This window comes from Rhinolophus ferrumequinum, chromosome 21 (genome assembly GCF_004115265.2).
Source record: "Rhinolophus ferrumequinum isolate MPI-CBG mRhiFer1 chromosome 21, mRhiFer1_v1.p, whole genome shotgun sequence".
Classification (NCBI taxonomy): domain Eukaryota; kingdom Metazoa; phylum Chordata; class Mammalia; order Chiroptera; family Rhinolophidae; genus Rhinolophus; species Rhinolophus ferrumequinum.
Genome location: NC_046304.1, coordinates 33,003,634 through 33,023,706, shown reverse-complemented (window position 1 = coordinate 33,023,706; position 20,073 = coordinate 33,003,634). Strand labels below are relative to the sequence as shown.

The 20,073-nt window shown below is 55.3% G+C and overlaps 1 protein-coding gene across 17 annotated transcripts in view; it reads left to right on the top strand.

The window, feature by feature from the left end:
• Positions 1–20,073, top strand: part of CACNA1G (calcium voltage-gated channel subunit alpha1 G) — a 64,579-nt gene that overhangs the window by 10,260 nt on the left and 34,246 nt on the right. For all 17 annotated transcript variants that reach the window (XM_033089399.1, XM_033089408.1, XM_033089393.1 and 14 more), the window contains 6 exons: positions 126–223; positions 2,346–2,505; positions 2,992–3,292; positions 3,459–3,551; positions 5,792–6,575; positions 8,512–8,888. In XM_033089399.1, the coding sequence (XP_032945290.1) occupies positions 126–223; positions 2,346–2,505; positions 2,992–3,292; positions 3,459–3,551; positions 5,792–6,575; positions 8,512–8,888 (1,813 nt within the window). The remainder of the gene's footprint in view (positions 1–125; positions 224–2,345; positions 2,506–2,991; positions 3,293–3,458; positions 3,552–5,791; positions 6,576–8,511; positions 8,889–20,073) is intronic.

Here is a 20,073-nt window from a genome sequence, read left to right as displayed (position 1 = left end):
TGGGGGGAGGAGGGGAGGAGTCTGAGGTTGTGCTGCCCCTCTGCAGCAGGATTCCTCATTGACCTCTTTTGATACCCATGGTGGCCTCAGACTCAAAGGGCCTCCCTTTGGGCCCCTCCCTGCAGGATGCTGGAGTATTCGCTGGACCTGCAGAACGTCAGCTTCTCAGCTGTCAGGACAGTCCGTGTGCTGCGACCCCTCAGGGCCATTAACCGGGTGCCCAGTGAGTGTCCCCTTGGCCTTCAGTCCCTGGACAGAGAGCCCCAAGAGGAAATATGGAAATCTCAGACCCCACCCCTACCTCCTGACCACTCCCAGGCCTCATCAGGACCTGGTACTTTGAGGCAGACTCCAGGGGGGAGTTGGGTCACAGGAGCCAAATGAAATCTGCACCTCTGGCTGTGGCACTGTGAGAATTACCTGGAAAGACCCTTCCCCCTCATTTTAGCCTGATTTTTGGTCAGAGTCTCAGAAATGTCTCAGATGACCCTTTCCCTTCAGCTAGTTGACCGCTTTCTGCCCTGGAATAGGGGTGGTGGGAATGGGGTAGAGGGGCTGGCAGGCCAGGAGGAGTCGGTGCAAAGTGCCATGGCCTTTTCTAGCCAGAACAGCCTCTCATGCAGTCTGGTTCTCATTGGTGAGAACCACCACTGGCCACGCTGCGCATGACTTCTCTCAAGACAAGGCCACTCCATGCCTCATGCTCCCGCCTGGATCCCCTTCCTCCTTCCCACTCCCTTCCAACCCGTTGCAGCAACTGACTGCCGGGACCATTATCTAAATTAAACCGCATTGGTTTCCCGAGCCAGGGAAGCTTTGGCAGTTCTAGCTTCCTCTACATCCTGCCCCCCACCCTTGCTCAGGCCCCCTTTGCAACTCCCCAACCTACACAAGCTGCAGATGGCTTCTACTGCAGTCCCAGGAGTGGAGGTGTGGGGGAGCACATTTCTGGGGCTTTGTGCTTGATGTAGCAGCAGCCCCTTTGCTGTGTGTGTGTGTGTGTGTGTGTGTGTGTGTGTGTGTGTACATACGTGCGTGCGTGCGTGCACACGTGCACGAGGCCCATGCGTGTATCTGTGCGTGTGTGAGATGAAGCTGCCTCTGGGTGTCCTCCAGGCCTTGGGGTGTGCTGGTGTTAACAGGAGCTCCAGACGAGGCATGCCTTCGCCTCTTCTCCCACCCCAGGTGATGGCTGGCAGATTTATAGGCCTGTGTCTAACCACCGGTGTAATTCCCTTAATGCAAACCCTGAGGAATTGATCTCAGTGGGAGCACTGAGGAACTGAAGGGGGGGATGGGGCTGGAGGGGGTGGAGAAGGATTGAGTGAGAACACAGCTGCAAAGGGCCTCTGCAGTTACCAAGACGGTGAATTAGCTTCCACTTAGAAGCGTTTCCCCTGGAAGGGGCAGGAGGCCGTGAATGGCACTTTGGGGGTCAAAACTGGCCATTAGAAGTCTGTGTACTTGACAATGGGCTTGTTGGCCTGGGGGCTGGTTCAGACCTTGTGGGCTGGTTGGTCTTAGAACTGGAGTGGGCCAGGGTTGTGGTGGCTTTCCCTAGGGAGAGGGTTGTTAATTGGTGGCCACCTGAGAAGACAGCCTTGTGTCCCCTCAGGTCCTGGTGTGGGGATCTCCACTGCGTAGAGAGTAGACTCAGTGCAGGGGGCTGAGAACCATGGTAAAGCCACAGGGTATCTTGGCCCTTGCTGAGGGCCTGGATCTCAAAGTGAGATTCCTGTCGGCTAACATCCTTCCTGGAGTTCTCTGCGTCAGTTTCTGCAATGACTGAAGTGGTGATAACTTAGAAGGGTTTGCTGACTGTGTGTAGTGAAAGCAAAAAGTAAGAGGGGAGTGTGTGTGTGTGTGTGTGTGTGTGTGTGTGTGTGTGTGTGTGTGAGTTTAACAGGATTCAGGAGCAGAAAGCCTGGTTTGAGTCCTGGTACTACCTACCTGTACCCGTTCTGTGATACTGGACAAGTCATGTCAGTTCTCTGAGTCTCAATCCTCATCTGTAAATTGGTGCTATCCACGCCATGATGATGTTGGGAGAGTTAGGTGGGATGCATTGCAGGAGGGTGCTTTGGAAACTGCAGTTACCCTGGCTCATCCTTGGTGGTTCTGCACACTGATTAATGGGGGAGGCAAGAGGGATAGTGGGGAGGGGTTAGCAGCTGCGTGGGCTGCCTGCGGAGTTAGAGGTGTCTGTTGGTCTCCCCTCCAGCTTGAGCCGGGCTGTCTCAGCCTCAGAGGCCCCGGGGGGCCCCCTCTGAGAGTGCTGCCAGGCTCATGGCAGCCAGCCTAGCCCGGCCAGCCTGGCGCCCCCAGCGTGGCTTCTGCCCCCACAGGCATGCGCATCCTTGTCACGCTGCTGCTGGACACACTGCCCATGCTGGGCAACGTCCTGCTGCTCTGCTTCTTCGTCTTCTTCATCTTCGGCATTGTGGGAGTCCAGCTGTGGGCAGGGCTGCTTCGGAACCGATGCTTCCTGCCTGAGAACTTCAGCCTGTGAGTGGCTCATGGGGAGGGGGTGACCTGGGAGTGGTTGTGGGGCTGGGACCACCCTGTTGCTAGTAACATATCTGTTCTCATATCAGTGCCATGTCTGGTTCTCAAACTTACACCCTGGAGTCACCTGGGGAGCTTAAAAAATGACTGAGGCCTGGGTCCCATCTCCACTCATTCTGATTTCATCGGTCTGGGGTTCAGCCTGGGTGGAGATTTGTAAAAGCTCCTCAGTGAGTCTAGCGTGCAGCCATCTTGGGAAACCACTGCTCCAGGACGTAACCGTCCAACATCCTGACTCTGGAGTTTCACACTCTGTCCTCACACTCCCTATCCACACACACAAATCCCTGCGCCGGCCTGGTGCTTGCCCCACTCTGTTCCCTGCCCTGCGCACCCTGCATGCCCCAGTGCCCTCACCCAGCTCTCCCTTCCTGGGCTTTTTCCCAGGGGAAGCTGCCCTCAGCCTCATCCCTGTCCCCTCCACAGCCCCCTGAGTGTGGACCTGGAGCGCTATTACCAGACCGAGAACGAGGACGAGAACCCCTTCATCTGCTCCCAGCCGCGGGAGAACGGCATGCGCTCCTGCAGGAGTGTGCCCACCCTGCGAGGGGAGGGGGGCGGTGGCCCACCCTGTGGCCTGGACTACGAGGCCTACAACAGCTCCAGCAACACCACCTGTGTCAACTGGAACCAGTACTACACCAACTGCTCCCCGGGGGAGCACAACCCCTTCAAGGGCGCCATCAACTTCGACAACATCGGCTATGCCTGGATCGCCATCTTCCAGGTGGGGCAGCCTGGGCCCGAGACATTCCCCAGAACACAAGCACCAGGACATAGTCCAGGCTCGGAGTGGTCGTTCTCAGGGTGGGGATGGGGTCAGGGCCTCTGGAGGAGACTGCAGGAGGCGTTAGGGGGCCCAGAGTCAGCCTGCCCCTCTGCCGCCTCCCCAGGTCATCACGCTGGAGGGCTGGGTCGACATCATGTACTTTGTGATGGATGCTCATTCCTTCTACAACTTCATCTACTTCATCCTCCTCATCATTGTGAGTGATTCCTCAGGCCCCGAGGGGATGGGGGATCCTGGGGAAATGGGTTGGGGAAGTCCAGAGAGGGGAAAGCTGGCTCAGTCTGAAGTTCTAGCTGTTAGGACAACTCCTATCGAGAGGTAGGCAGAGAAGGCACATGTCAAAAGGAGTCAGGAGGAAATCCAAGGTCAAGGCCTGACTCTCTATCACTTATCACCACTTAGAACCTGGGACAAGTCATTCCCCACAAGGCCCCACCCTGGACCTCTGTTTTTTCATCAGTAAAATGGGTGGTTCTTAACCTAGGATGATACCACCTCTCCCAGGGGTCATTTGGAAGTGGCACAGGGTGGTCCTGCTTTTTACGAGGAGTAGGAGAGCACTATTGGCACTTTGTTGGAAAGCAGGCAGGAGATGGTAAACAGCTTGCAAACAAAGTATTGTTCCACCCCAAATTCCCATCATTCAGTGTTGAGAAACACTGCACGATCGCTTGTTCCTTCCAGCTCAGAAGTTCCAAGACTTAATGAGGGCAGAAGACCGAAGCAGAAGTAGCAATGTTTAATAGTTTCAATCACTACCATTCAGAGTTAACGATTTAATTGCTAGTACTTAATAGCTAATATTTATTGAGCACTTACTACGTCTAGTCCCTGCTCTAAGCACTTTTTATGTGCTGGTGCTTTTAATTCTCACCATGATCCTGTTATCGTCTCCACACGATATGAGGATGAGGAAACCAACCTTTCCTCATTTGTCTGACCCCCCCCTTGGGTTTGGTATGTGCTGTGAATCAATCTTACTGGGCAGGGCGTCGGGACTGATGTGTGCCGTAACTTCTGCTGCCTGCTGAATGTTCATCGTCCCTATGAGAGGGAGGCACGCAGGGATTGTGACCCCAGCTCCTAAAGGAGAACTCAGAGCTCCAGAGAGCATGGTCACCAGAGTAAGTGAGTAGCTGGAGCTAAGAATTCAAGCCCAGACTACCGACTCCAAGTCCAGCCTTTTCTCCATGTCACCAAGAGGCCAATGACAGAGCCAATAGAAGGACAGATATTGAGAGAAAGAGATTAAGGTCTAGTCAGGGTTTAGGATAAGCTCCAGAGAGAGGTGGAGACACAATAAGGCGGTTCTTGGTGAGTGAGAGATAGCCCATAGGCGCTGAGAAAGAGCAAGTCCTCCAGGCACTCCCTCCTGCCCCTGCAGTGTTCCCTGGTGTAGAAAAGTGTCAGGCAGGCTTGGGGCCTGTCCCCTCCCCTGCCAGCACCTGGGGTGGCATGGCCAGTGCCTCTGGGAAGACTGGGCTTTTCTTTGTGCTGCTCTCCCTGAGTTTGGCAGAGGGGGAAGGAATCAGACAGGGAGGTAAGGGGCCTAGTTTCCACCCTCCCACGCATACCCTGAAAAATCTTTCCAAACGACTCTCTGGAATCACACTAGTGAAACTAATTATCATAATTACTAGGACACAATCTAGAAAGAAAAAAAAATATATCTGCTTTGTCACCAAAAATATTCATTTCCTTCATTCTGGCTTGTTGTCCAAACAATGGCCATCCCAGAATCCTGGGGAAACTGAGGCATGGGATGGGGACATGGAATTGTGGACAAGTCAGTGTGACAGCTTGGCTAGTCTGTAGGGTTCAGGGTTCAGCCCATCACCCGGCTGGGGGAGGGGAGAGGCACAGGGAAAAGAGATACAGGCAAGGCTGATGGTCGTGAGGATTCTGAGGCCCCATGGGAAAGGGTCTCATCGAAGGTCACACAGCTAGACTTGGGACTAGAAGCAGGAGTCTTGTGAACATGGCTTTTGCCAAGATCTCAAAGGCTCTCTCCAATGTGGAAACCCCATGTTCCCAAGATTGCATTCATTTCTACAGCCTCCTCTGCTCCTAATGGGAACTGGGGAGGGGTGCTCAGAATCTGTGTGGATGGGATGTTTAGGGGCAGAGAGTTGGGGAGACATCCTTGCAGGGTCGCAACAGGATCAATAGCAGTGCCTTAGAATTCCACAGAGCTTGGTTTAAGTCTTAGCTTTGCTGTGCATTAGCTGAATGATCTTGGGCAAATTCCTCGATCTCTCTGAGCCTCAGTTTCCTCAATTGTCAGATGGAGATAATGCCTCTTGAGACTGTCATGAGAATAAAATGACAGCTATTGAGCCCAGCGCCTGGCACATAGGAAGTGCTCGGTACACTGTGGCTGGCATGGTGATTCCCTTTTCTTCAGGACGTCTCCTCTTGCTGTCCCCACCCCAACAGGTGGGCTCCTTCTTCATGATCAACCTGTGCTTGGTGGTGATTGCCACGCAGTTCTCAGAGACCAAGCAGCGGGAAAGCCAGCTGATGCGGGAGCAGCGCGTGCGGTTCCTGTCCAACGCCAGCACCCTGGCCAGCTTCTCTGAGCCGGGCAGCTGCTATGAGGAACTGCTCAAGTACCTGGTGTACATCCTCCGTAAAGCAGCCCGCAGGCTGGCCCAGGTCTCCCGGGCAGCTGGCGTGCGGGCGGGGCTGCTGAGCAGCCCCGCGCCCCGTGGGGGCCAGGATCCCCAGCCCAGCAGCAGCTGCTCGCGCTCCCACCGCCGCCCATCTGTCCATCACCTGGTGCACCACCACCACCACCATCACCACCACTACCATCTGGGCAATGGGACACTGCGGGGCCCCCGGGCCAGCCCGGAGATCCAGGACAGGGATGCCAACGGGTCCCGCCGGCTCATGCTGCCACCGCCCTCAACACCTGCCCTCTCTGGGAGCCCCCCAGGGGGTGCAGAGGCTGTGCACAGCTTCTATCATGCCGACTGCCACTTAGAGCCGGTCCGCTGCCAGGCGCCCCCTCCCAGGTCACCATCTGAGGCATCAGGCAGGACTGTGAGCAGCGGGAAGGTATACCCCACTGTGCATACCAGCCCTCCGCCAGAGATGCTGAAGGAGAAGGCGCTTGTGGAGGTAGTCCCCACCTCTGGACCCCCCACCCTCACCAGCCTCAACATTCCACCTGAGCGCTACAGCTCCATGCACAAGCTGCTAGAGACACAGAGTACAGGTGAGAACTCTCGGTGGGGGCATGTCAGTGACCCTCGATCGAGGGCCCGGTCGGTGGTTTCTCGAAAGGATCAGGGCTCGGATTCCCATTCTGCCATTTGCAGCCTTGGGACCTTCAACCAATCACATCGCTTCTTTGAACCCTAATTTTCTCATCTGTTAAAATGGGAATCATAATTCCCACATTGTAATAATAACACTAACTATCATGTAATGAGCACCTGCTATGTGCTTTTCTCTGCACTGTTTGCAGCAATACCTAACAGTGGACCCATTGCTATATGCGGGTCACATGCTTTGCATGCAAAAATCCCATTGGTTCCTCCAAACAGTTTAGGTGATAAGCTTTCTTAGTGTTCCCATTTTACTGACGAGAAAAAGGAGGCTTGGAGAGGTTGAATGACTTGTCCCAGGTTGTACTGTTGGTGAGACGTGGACTCAGGACCATCTAACTGAGGCCCACACTCTGTACTCCTTGTTGCAAGGCTCAGAGGGGAAATGGTGTATGACGGTAGCCAGCACCGTGCCCCCAACTAAGGGGACTCTTGTGAACATGAGTTCCATTCCCTCCCCACAGGGAGACCAGGGGCCTGGAGCAGCAAGTCCTCAGGTGACTGTTAGTCTGATGGGAGGTACACTTAGTGTCATAGGGAAAGTGAGATGCTCGCTGCCTGAGATACTCGCGTCCCCCAGTCGGACAGAGATGGTGGGCCCTCTTCCACATACAGACTCACTGTAGCCACAGACCAGAGCCTGTGTTTCAGAAAGGATTTGGCACGTGGGAGAAGTGGTGTATTTGTGGGATGTTATGTGGGAATGTGGGCTGGGACAGGAAGGTGCCATCACAGAACGCAGTGCGAATGGTTCTTATGCCAGCTCTTCCACTGCCCTGCCACGGGACGTGAGCTAGTCGCATGCACACGCGCATGCACATTTCAGTTCCCTCCTGTGTAAAAGGCAGGGCTGGGACCGTCACTGTCAGTGGATGCTTACTGACTCCCTCCTTCTGCACTCAGAAGGGGAAACACTGTTGGATATCTACTAGGGGCTGGGCCCTGAGCCTGGTGCCTTCACACACATGCTTTCCCTGGGTGGTCCCTGAGTTTTCTTTCAGCTCTCGGTCTATGATCAAAGATCATTTTAAATGGACATTGATATCTTGGGACAGGTCACTGTGTGCATGTGCACATGCAGTCTAATATGTTTGCTTGTGTGCATGAAGGTGTCTAGTGTATGTGCATGTGTGTGGGTATGTGTCTGGTGTTCATGTGTATGTGTGCACATGGCTGATGTGTGTAGGTGCATGGGTGCACTCACAAGAGTGGTGCTTTTGTTTGGTTTGTATGCGTGCCCATGTTTGCGTGTGCCTGGTACATGTACATTGTGTGATGTGCACATATCTGTGTACACATTTGTTTGGCTGTGCATGATGTGGGGTATGCAAATAGTATGCATGGGTACATAGGACATGTGTTTATGTACCTGAAGTGTCTGTGTCGTGCTCACGTGTGTGTGTGTGTGTGTGTTGTGTGGGTGTGTCTCAAGGAGGATCCCTTGGAAAATGATACTCAGAGCAGTGTTGGCACAGAGCAGCCTTGCCTGGGGCGTAGAGATGATCTAGGCTCCTTGCTGAAGGCTCCTAGGACATAAGAGCTGCCCAAGATTTCAAAAGACATCAAGGCCACATGTCTGACCCTAGGACGCCCAGCAATGACTGTCAGTGGGATGCTAGTGACATTGGGGGCATTCTGTTGCTCAGCACTGCCCACATTGCAGGGTACCCAGCACCCCTGGCTCACTAACTCCATCACACCCCCCAATTACTCCCATCATTGTACCAACCCAAAGCTCCTCGATTCATTTTATCCACACACTGAGGGAAGGGCCACCCCAGCTAAGAAACCCCGGAGCCTCTAACCTCTACCCTCCTTTCCCAGGTGCCTGCCAAAGCTCTTGCAAGATCTCCAGCCCTTGCTTGAAGGCAGACAGTGGAGCCTGTGGCCCAGACAGCTGCCCCTACTGTGCCCGGGCTGGGGCCGGGGAGGTGGAGCTTGCCGGCCACGAGCTGCCTGACTCAGACAGCGAGGCAGTTCATGAGTTCACACAGGATGCCCAGCACGGTGACCTCCGGGACCCCCATAGCCGGCGGCAACGGAGCCTGAGGCTGGACTTGGAGCCCAACTCTGTACTCGCCTTCTGGAGGCTGATCTGTGACACCTTCCGGAAGATTGTGGACAGCAAGTACTTTGGTCGGGGAATCATGATTGCTATCCTGGTCAACACACTCAGCATGGGCATCGAGTACCATGAGCAGGTAGGGCAAGGGCGCGGTCCCTTTGGCTGGGGACCCTCTGCCTTCCTCGCCTCCCACCCGCTGTGTTCAGTTTCCTCTTCCTGCTGCTAGCTTGGATGGCAGGGAAGAGGAAAGGAGGGAGATGCAGCAACATGTGGAGACGCAAAACCAGTAAATGTCATGCAGTCTCTGAGTATGGAGTTTGCCCAAGACAGGGGCAGGGTCTGAGCTGGGCATGTGCTGTCTGGGAAGGCTTCCCAGAGGAGGCAATCTTTGAAGGATGTGAATGAGTGACGAGCATCAGAGGTGGGCAAGGCCTCTTTGGAGGGCCAGGTCACTGGAAGAGGTCTGGGACTTTGGAGAAGATATAAGGGGGAGGGGAGGTGTTGGGGGATCCCCCAGCATTCAGCTGACTCAGTAATTAGGGGTGTGATTGACTGGAGGCGGAAGGGGGCTTGTGTAGTAGGTGGGGGTGAGGAGTGGAGGGCTGGTGGCAGTATCTGGATCGAGCCAAGCCATCTGCTCCTCATCTCTGTTCTGGGAGGCTTGCTGTGAGCAGAGAGGTGCTAGGTAGGTGAGAGCGCTCAGGATGGTGAGGGGACTTGAAACCATCGTGTTTGAGGAATCATTCTAAGAACCGGGATGTTTAGTCCGGAGACGTGGAGGCTCAGCAGGGACAGCGAGCTGTCTTCAAATATTTGAAGGACTATCATGTGGAAGAGGGAGCAGGCTTGTTTTGCTGGGTGACGGCTGTAAGCAGTGGGACATGGGCTGAGGGGGAGGAGGCCGTTGTCACTTTCAGAGCTGTGCAAGGACAGAAAGTGTGGCCTAAGGAACCCACTGAGCCCCACCCTGCACATTGACTGTGGGGGGAGCAGGTACCACGGGGCTTCACAACTGGGTTTGGCTACCTCCCCACAAGGTTCCTTCCAGAAGGCAGCCCCCCTACCCCCCGCCGTGGGGCCTTCCAGGTCACCCCCTTGGCTGATTCTTGGAAAAGGAGGGAAGCAGCAGGCAGGTGCTATAGTCCACAGGCCCTTCTGTGCTGTTCTCTCGTGCGTGTTCTTGCCTCCCTAGGGCTCAGGGAGGGGACTGGGCCACCAGAATCTGACCTTTCTTGGCGTGAAACCGACACTGTGTGCTTCCTCAGCCTCGCTAGTCGCGGGTAGAGGCATGTCGGGGCAGAGTGTGGAGGGGGCACCACGTGGGTGGGAGGGGGTGGTGCCACCATGGGAGGGAGCCTGGGTTCAGTTGACCCGTGGGGGTGGAAGGAGTGGGGGCCTCGGGTGAGGGTGGGGAGCATAGGTCCAGGCTGGGGCTGGACAGATGTAAGATGTTCATTTTCCGTGGGGTGGAGGTGATCAAAAGCCCCCTCCTCGCTCACTGACTTCTTTGCCCACAGTATTGTGAGCATTTAGTTCTTACGCCAACTGCCCTGTCCAGACAAATGTGCCCCACGCCTCGCCCCTCCCCCGTGACCATCGTACCGTATTGGCACCCCTTCCTCTGGCCGCAGTGTTCCCCGCCTCCCCGCTCACCCAGCCTGCTATGCTAGATTCTCTCCCTGTGGAGGTGAGCTGCAAGAGGGGCAGGACACCCAATGCAGGAGCCGCGGGTGGGGAGTATGACGCGGCGGTGGGTGTGTTGTGTCTGGGCGTATTGGGTGTGAGGGTTTGGCCACATGCCTGTTCAGCCAGCCTCCTGGGAAGAGGTGCCCTGCTCCACCAGGCAGGTGGGGGCAGCATTTTCTGCTGCTGGGACCCAGGTGGTGGTAGCCCCTAACCTTCCATTACCCCAGTTCCCCAAGCCTGAACCTCAGTCTCCCTCACCCCAGATCTGGCCACAGTCAGTACCCAACCCCCAGGGGGCACCTCCTCAGTGCCTTCCCTGGGGAGGGAGGACAGTGCTCCCAGCAATCTGTGCCCAGCTGGATGCTGCTGTTGGAGGCTTTGCACTAGGAAGAAGCTGAGTCACAGAGACCGAGGGTAGATGAAGCTGCAGCAAGAGGGCTTTCAGTTAGATGTCAAGAAGGACACCCCCTTGGGGAGGAAGTAAAAGCGATCAGTCAGCGGTGCCGGCCGCATCTCCTTGCCCAAGTTCCTGAGGAGAACAGAGGATGCCTCCCCCAGCCCTCAGTGGCAGGGAGTCCCCATTCAGGGTTGGCACAATGTCTGCTCCAGGGAGGAGTTTTTTCCAATACCTGCGGGTCCCATAGGGGTGAGTGGGAGTCCCCAGCAGACCAGGCAGATGACTGGCTGCTGCCTGGAAGGCCCAGGGGCTGGGGGTGGTGAGAAGTCCCAGAAGCTGCTACGGCCCTCTGCTCGCAGGCACTGCAGCGTGAACGTCCCGCCATCTGGGCCCCAGAGCCTGAACAGTCGGGGTGGTGGGGGAGGGGAGTGAGGAAATGCGGGGGCCGAGAGACAGAGACACAGAGGGGGAGATGGAGACACGGAGGGAGACAGAGATATAGATGGAAACATAGCAGAGGAGACAGCGAGCGAGAGAAAGGGGGAGACGGGGCACAGCAGGCAAGATGGAGCCCCAGAGGAGCGAGGCAGATATAAAGACAGGAAGACAGAGACAAGAGGGACAGAGAGATAAGGGGGAGATGGAGACTCAGGGGGAGGAGACAGAGACAGATGGAGGCACAGAGACATAGAGGTGACAGAAACAGAGAGATACTGAGAGGGAGCCGAAGACAGAGACCGAGACCAAGAAGAGGACAGACAGGGCAGGGACGGGGAGACAGGCTCAGATGAAGCCTCGAAGCCTGGAGGAGAGAGGTGGAGCCATTTCAGGGCGAGGGCTGAGCGAGACAGCCGGGAGAGCTGCAGCAGATGCTGACGGGGCTCGTGATTTCCCTGCAGAGCCTTTAGTGAGGTGATTGTGTCCATCGATCCTGGTATTGATCAAACTGGGGGGCACTGGAGAGGCTGTTGCTGGGGCTTCCCTGGGGGACGAGCCAACCCTCTTCCTGGCCTAGTGCTGCTGCCCTCCCCAGGCCTGGCCTGTCCTCTCCACTGTCACCTACTGTATCCGTCATTCAATTTTCCTGCCAGGGGTGGTGATACCCCTCCTGCCCCTCTCCACCAACATCTTGGCTAAGAAGGCACCCATGTGGTCATACCCCCACCTTACCCAAGGGAGACCTCCTGCTGTCCCCACTCCTCTGCTTCCCCCACCCCTTAACCCACCAGCTGGTGGAGAACTGGCAGGACTGGTTTTCCCAGACGGACTGGTGACCATGACAAAGACACGGGACACTGAGGAGGAAGCGAGAGTCTGTTCTGATGAGCATATTGTGTGCCCCATCCACTAGAGGGCAGTGCGTGGAGCAAGGAACTGAACAGGGAATTTCCCATCCATCCATCCATCCATCCATCCATCCATCCATCCATCCATCCATCCCTTGCACATACATTTCCTGTGCGTCAGAGTTGGGCCTAAGAGTGTCATACTGATAAATGTTTAACTAGCCCTTTAAAAAAAGAAAAGAAAAATAAGTCCTGATGTGCAGTGTTTGTAGCATTTGCCAATTACCATGGTGTAAATGCTCTCACCATGGCCAACTTCAGGCAACTAATGTGATGTTGCTGAATGTGGAGCTGGGAAGGGATGTGCTCAACTGGTGCTCCTGAGCTGGTGCAAAACTGCTCCACACACCACTGGGCCTGAGGCACTTTGTCCTTCTTCTCGCAGATGTCACCAATAAGTAAATAGTCACATTTGCTTGATTAGTACAACTTCGGTGGGGGATGCACAAAGGCTCAGACTGTGACCAGACTCGGGAAAGGATTTGGGGAGGGCTCCATGTAGGACGTGACCTTGGAGCTGAGTCTGAAGAGTGGGACTTCGCAAGCGGAAGGGGGAGGATAGGGCACAGTGTGGGGGAGGGCCAGAGGCAGCAGGCACCAGAAGGGAGCGGTTTATACGGAGTTCAGACTAAGAGGGGTGCTGAGTAGGGGCTGGATGGGCAAGTGATAAGAGATGAATTTGGGAAAAACTCAGGGCTAGGTCCTGAGAGGCATAGATGGAGTTTGGATTTTATCCTGAAGGTAATAGATTTCCAGCAGAGGTTTTAAGCAGGTCAATATGAGCAGGTTTGTGCTCATGGAAGCCATGCGGGGAGTAGAAGGGGGGAGGGGAGACCAGAGGCAGGGAGGCCAACAAGAGGTCTACTGTAGTGGTCTGGGCAGTTCATACACCTCTGTCCCTGGAGATGGAAAGGAGAGGGCTGGGCAGAGCTGGCAGGTGACTGCATCTGCAGGACTCAACACCAGTTGGATATCTGGAAGAATGTGGCAGTAAGGATGACACCTAGGTTTCTGCTTGGGGTGGGAGCACCAGGGCTTGAGCAGATGTGGGCTGGAAGACGATGCATACAAGATGCCCATGTGGCATCCTGGTACCTATACCACAGGTGGCTGGAGCTCAGGAGAGAGGTCGTCTCCTGGAACCTGTCTCTGCCTGGGTCTGCATGGGGTCAAGGCCACTGCAGGAGGAGGGGAGGGGGCTGGGTGAGCAGGCATGTGTGTGTCTGTGGGAGGGGATCTTGGGGACACAGGAGCTTCCTAACCATCCCCTTCCTGGCTCTGGGTTGCTGAGGGCAGGAGCTAACCTCATATTCTAGAAGAGGGACAACAGCATGTGGGAAGGAGGGGAAGGATATGTGGCCCAGTGGTCTCCTGGGCTGCAGAAGGGAGGGTGGTCCAGAGAAGACAGCCTTTCAGTCCAGGGGAGGACAGAGCAGGTGATGACGCCGCTTGCTGTCCCGACTCTGGGCCCATCCTGTCACTCTAGATACACGTCCAGAGAGAGTTTCTATTTATAAGTGAGTAAGGTCGGCTGCTGAAGGCCAGGGAAGCTGGGGGTGGGGGTGGGAAAGAGTCCAGATGTGGTAGGGCTTAATTAACTTTTGAGGGGATAGGCAGACCCCTTTCGGATTCTGCTGAAAGCTGCATACCCTCTCCCTAGAAAACACACATATGCATGGACACCCCAAATATGACCTTTGAGGACCAAGGTTTATGGACACGTCTCATTCCAAGCCTATTCCTTGGGCCTCCCAGAAGTCCTTTGCCTCCAGGCAGAGGAGCTGGTGCTGAGGTCCAAGCAGGACTTTGGGGGATGATCCTTTCACAACTGCCATGGCTCCAGACTTTCCAAGGATCTCCAGATAGAGGGAAAAAGGTGTTGTTTCAGAGATGACCAGCTAAAAGGGTGCTCACATTCCTTCAAGCATCCTCTGGCTCTAGGCTCCCCCAATTCAGCAAGCATGGGGAACACCTCCTGTGTACAGAACAGTAGAATAGAGTAATAGAATGGCAGGGGTGCGGGGAGAGCCAGAAGCACCCACGACACTTGGGTTCTAGCGGAAAAATTGTGCTGCTTCATGGCTGATTATGCCAAATGCCGTAAGGGAGGCTTCTGGGGACAGAGAGACATGCTTACACCCAGGTAGGGGATTTGGAAGAGCTTCATGAAGGAGTTAGCTTGTGAGACGGGCCTTGAAAGACAAGTGGGATTGGCAGCCAGGGCCAGGAGCTGAGAGGTCCAGGTGGAGGGATTCAAGCAAATTCCGGCAGCCTGGCCTGGAACTGCACAGGGCGGCATGGGAAGCTCTGAAGGACAGTCATGTTGCCTTCCCACCCCCACCCTGAGTAGGAGTGATGTGAATCCAGCACAGTTGAAGGAGGCCTGAGATTCCAGTAGGTGAGGGCTGGGTTGGGGGAGGGGCTGGAGGCTATTTCTGTCATTCAGATCAGAGACAACAAGGGCCCCATGTCTGGTGGTGGCGGCGGGGAAAGCAAGGAGGTGAGGGGAAAGCCATTCCATTGGCAGGGTCTGTTGCCTGGCACCTCTGGCTAGAAGGGCAGGCCTGAATCCTGGATAACTCCTGGGTTCCAAGACAGAATCCTGGAGAGTGATAGAGCCGGGAAGTGGGGGAAGGACAGGTTTGGGAGAGGAGGTGAGAGGGTTTGTTTTGGACGTGCTGCTTTTGAGCTGGCTGTGGGCCATCCTGGGAAGGCTCGCCGGCAGTCTGGCTCTCGAGGTGAGAAGCCAAAGGCTTGGGGGAGATTGTTCAGTGTCCTCTACACCCAGTGACAGCTGGGGAGGTGGGAGTGGAGGAGATGGCAGAGGTGGGAGCCAAGGGGAGGGAGTGGGCATAGACTCAACTCTGAAGAATATTGGCCTGAGAGGCGGAAGGCAGCCTAGGAGGGCAGGAGGTGGCGGCCAGCACAGGGTCAGGGAAGGCAGAGCAGGTGGGACATCAGGTTGGAAGGGCTGGCAGCTGGCTCTGATGCTCCTCAGGCATCCACTCAGAGGAGGATTGGGAAGAGGGTCGGTCCTTGGAGAGTGCTTGCTGCAGTCGTGGCTCCCATGGTCCAAAGGTGAGTGGGCCTGGATTCACATGGAGGTTTCTGCTTTTAGGCAGGGGAACGGAGACTGGAGGAGTTCGGGAAATACGCATAACCGATGAAACAGAATGGGACCCAGGGGAGCCTGTGGGCGGGGGTGAGATGGAGGTGCGTGTGGAGGAGGGGCTGTCTCCCTTCCCGGAGGGGAAGAGAGAGGAGTAGGCTGCAGGAATGGAGCTGGTTGAGGAAGGGAGGGAAGTGGAGCCCCACGGAGCAGGAGGCCAGGTTGGGAATGAGGATGGGGACCGAGGAGAGGAAGAGGTTTGGGGAAGCTCCTAGGGAGAGAGATGGAAACCCAGCAATAGAGGCTGGTGGATAAAGGTACAGAGCAGCCGTGGGGCCTCCAGCAGGGCATCACCCTGTCCAGCCAGTGCAGGTTTGTGACTCTAGCAATGCTCAGCAATTCGACGGCTGCAGCAGAGAGGTGGAGAGGTTGAGGACTTAGCTGGGCTGGAAGAACAGGAGCGCTCTAAGGTCTGTGGCATGAGGGCAGCCTTGAAATGGTTCGCCGTGGACTCCAGGGCTTTGAGGTTGTCCTGGCAGGTAAGGGGCAGGGGCCACAGCCCCAGACTTGTAAGTCGCAGGCGCTTAGGGTTGGCTGTCTCCAAGCAGAGTGAGCGCTGCTGGTGTCTTGTGTCTTCTTAGCTTGTGTGTTTACTTGGTGACTTCAGGGAGCTGGTGGGGGATTGTAAGGGAGGAGGTAAAGCCCCCTGGTTTGGAAGCACTGAGGCACAGTGACACTCCAGCAGGCAATGTGCCAAGCTGGAGAGTTTCCAGGGGGACAGTGAAGAGCAAGGCTGGGATCTATATGATGAGTCCTGTGGGGTTTCCTGGAAACCTGCTGCCACACAGGTATCCCCTGACTTCCCACACATCCTTGAAGGAGGAGGAGGAGGAAGAAGAAGGAGGTCTACTGACCTAGTGACCCTTACCCTATCACTGTGGTCCACCTGGACCAGCTCTCCTAGGTGTGTGGAAGCCGCAGGCAGGACTGTGGAAAACAGGTGAGGTGAGCCCAGGAGTCAGAATTGGGAGCAGAGATTTCAAGGTCAGTGGAGCAGACGGGAGCTGAGGAGACGGGGTGGGGGTGGCAGTTGGATAGGGCTGGGGTGACTCGTTCAGCTCTTACCTGGTTGTCCACCCCCTTGCATGTTCCCTGCAAAAGTTACATCATCTCTGCCAGAGCCGGCTCTCAAGCCTCCTGCTTGGACCTCTGCAGTATCCCCTAATTGGTCTCCGTCTCTTTGTCTCTCCAAGCCGTCCGCGTGCTGCCACCACTGCAGCCAGATTAATCTTCTTAATACACCGCTTTGGACATCTCCTCTCTCCGCCCCAGAAGCCTCAATGGCAGCATGTGGGCAGAGGCAAGTCCAGCCTGAGTTGTGCAGCGGGTCGTTCTGCCTGGCCCTGCCGACCTTGCATCCTTGTTCCCTACCAACCCCTCCACTCTCTGACCCAGGCAGACCATTTCATTCTTGGTCTCCAGGATGCCGTGTGCACTCACTCCTTGCTCTGCACCTTGGCTCACACTGCCCCCAGCTGGGCATGCCCTCCACGGGTTCTCCTGCGTCCACCTCCTCACTGGCCCACTGACTTCAGCTGGGTTCGAGTTCCTGGGGTGCTCCTGATGTTACAGCCTTGCAGGCACTCTGTCCTGCCACGTGTGAGGCTTGCGTCCACTGTCAGTGTTCATGGGGCCACCTGAGCATGGCTCTTAGCTGCGTGTATTCACAGGCTTGAACTCCTGTGTTCTGCAGAACAGCCTCGCCATGAGGTGCTGGTACCCTGTTTAACAGAAGACACCACTGAGGATCAGAGAGGTTAAGGAATTTGCCGTAGGTCACTCAGGTAGAAAGTCTCAGAGTTGGCAGACTTCCTGTGTTCAGATTTAACCCCACCTTTTATCATCAGTGTTGTGCATACTGTGGGTACTTTGAGGCTTAGTTGATGGAGGTACTAGGAAATTCAGAGGAGTCCTGATTCTCAGAACTATTGAACAGCTTACCTGGGGCCACAGGTGCTCTAAGGTGACGGACTGAGGGAGGGGAAGTGTTGGGAAATTGGAGATGGGAGGTCGGCAGTTGGCATCAGCCCAGAGGAGAGCCTGGGGGACGCTGGGTGGAAGAAGCACAGGCTGCCTGGCCTCAACTCATGGAAACCTCCGCTGGGCCTTGACATCTGTGAACAGGAGGGAGGATACAATCTAGACCTGAGAAAGGACTTTATTGCAGCTGGGGAGAGTCCACGAGGGAAAGCTGGTATCCACCTGATGGGCTTGTGTGTGTGTCTGCATGGGTTCTGTGTGGGTGTGGGTATGGAGGGGGGTGGCAGCGTTGAAAGATGCAGAGAAAAAGACAGACCTAGCTCTGCACCTTCCTAAGAGTGCAGGCCTTTAAATCACAGGTGTGACCTCCTTTAAATCACCACACTTCTCGGAGTGGAGCGAGCCATCTAGGAGGCAGGGAGGAAATGACATCTTGGGAGGAACGTATTAGCCAGTGCAGGGCCCGTGGAGGGCACTAGCGGAGTTTGGCTCCCTCCCCTCCCTTTTGCCAGGATCACAGCTCTGGTCCCTGGGGTAACTGTGTTGCTAAGATTGTGTCTCTGCGTCCTTGTCCTACGTTTGCAGAATGTTCCCAGCCTCCAATTTAGTAACTTGGTTTCGGGGAGGAGGGCTTCTTTCCCATGGATCACGGGGGATCCTAGGGCCCTGTGAGAGAATAGGCATTGCCCTTAAGTATTCCCAGTGAGAGCGTGGAGGAGAGAGAGTGCAGGCCAACGGAGAATGCCTGGCCCTCCACCCCACCTGCTTCTCCAGTCCCAGAGCTGCCTGGAGAGGCAAGGCGGGGGCTTCAGGATTTCTTGCCACCCTCCTTGATGAGGACTGGTGATGCAGGCCTTAGAGGAGCCCCACACCCGCCTTCTGATGAGGCTTTGGCGTGCGGGTGAGCGGGCATGTGTGTGTCTGTGTGTGTTCATGAGCCATAAGGTACAAACTGTCTTGACCGCCGGGTGACATCAGAAAACGATGAGAACACTCTCCCTCCACATGCCTGGTAGTAGTTGTCCTTTTAGGGCTCACTGATTGAGTAAATACAGGATAGCAAAAGCTACGGGGTGTTCAGCTATTTAAAAAAGAGTTTTATTTTTATTTTTGGCAGCTTTTGTTGAGGTATAATTTATACGTCATTCACCATTCACCCATTGTAAGTGTACCTCAGCTATGCTTTCAGATTAACTTGTTCTTTATTCATACATCTATGTTCATGTGAAATATAAAGTTATATACATTAGAAGACATATCGTGTATTCAGTCCATCCGTGTGTCTGGAGTTACAGGCCTGTCACTGTCACCTGGACTGCGTTTGGGTCCTGACTGGTGTTACTGGAATCAGAGTGCCGTGGGATGGGAGCCCACTCCCTGGCTCTCCCCGACCTGTGACTTTGAACCAGTCACCCACCATCTCTTGATCTCTTTAGCTCATCTGTAAAACAAGGGTGTCATGGCTGCTGTGTAGATGGCATGAGGTGAGACATACGGTGAGCCTGGGAACCTGCAAAACATCGCACCTGTGTGATCTGTGCTCTTCATCTTCATCCAATCCAAGGATGAATAACTGGGCAGGTGGCAGAGTGCACAGGGAGGTAGGCTTGCTCACCACGGCTCCCTGGCAAACTGGACTTGGGAGCACAGAGTGGGGGATCCACTCTGTCAGCAGAGGTCTGAGTTTTGGGCTTTACCTGTCTTGACAACAGCCCCTTCCCACCACCTGCACTGCTTACATGAAGGGACTGAAAGTCCTGTCTCTCTGACCCCATTCATTAGGTCATGTGGCAGGGACCCCTTCTGCCCCCACTCCCAGTCTGGGGAGCAAAAAATCACTCCAGATCTGCTGGAGCAATGGGTTCTGTGTCCCACCAGCCCCTACGACAGCCACGCACTCTACACAGCTGGCTCTCGGTCCTGCCTACTGACCCTGGCTCTGCCCTCAGACCTGCCTTTAGAAAGAATCGATGCCTGGCTGAGAACGTCTCTCCCTCGGAGCAACCATAGACCCTCAAACACCTGACAGTCAGAATGCCCTTCCTTCCAACTCTCCCCACCTCCCACCCAGGCTAGCCACACAGATTGGGGCCGTTTGGATCCATTTGGTGGTGCCCAGGGCCTGGCTCCATGCTTGGGTGACCTACCTGGGCAGCCGGTCAAATGAGGCAGCGGGGTAAACGGGGGGAGATGTCTGATGGACTAAGAGCTTCATTTGGTTATTTATTTATTATTCTTGAGTGGCTACCATGGACCTGGGGCTTTTGAGGGGTCACACACTCCGTGGGGTAGGCAGTGGGTTCCACTGAGCCAATCGTCTCCACCCTGAATCCCCAGCCTGGCCACGCACACCCCCATTCTCCCTGGGTTCATTCCTTGTGTTCGACCCGTGATGCCTTCCCCTCCCCTCTGCTTGGAGAGACCCCGCTCACCCTTCAGAGTTCATTTCAAGTGTAAGCTCCTGACTAAGGCTTTCCCAGTGTGTTTTCCATCATCTCCTGTCCCTGAACTCCTGGATTTACTGTCTGGATAATTTATTTTGTCATCGAAGCATCTAAGGCCTCTTGTGGTTATTCAGCTGTTGTGTGTGTATACAACTTGTTTCCGGCTAGAGGCTAAGCTCCTGGGAGGCAGGGAGCATGGCTGACATGTTTTTGCCGCCCCTTTTATACCTGGTGTATTGCTAGATGTGAGGCATTGCTAGAAAGAGGAGGAAGGGAGGGAGATGACTCGTGAGCTGGAA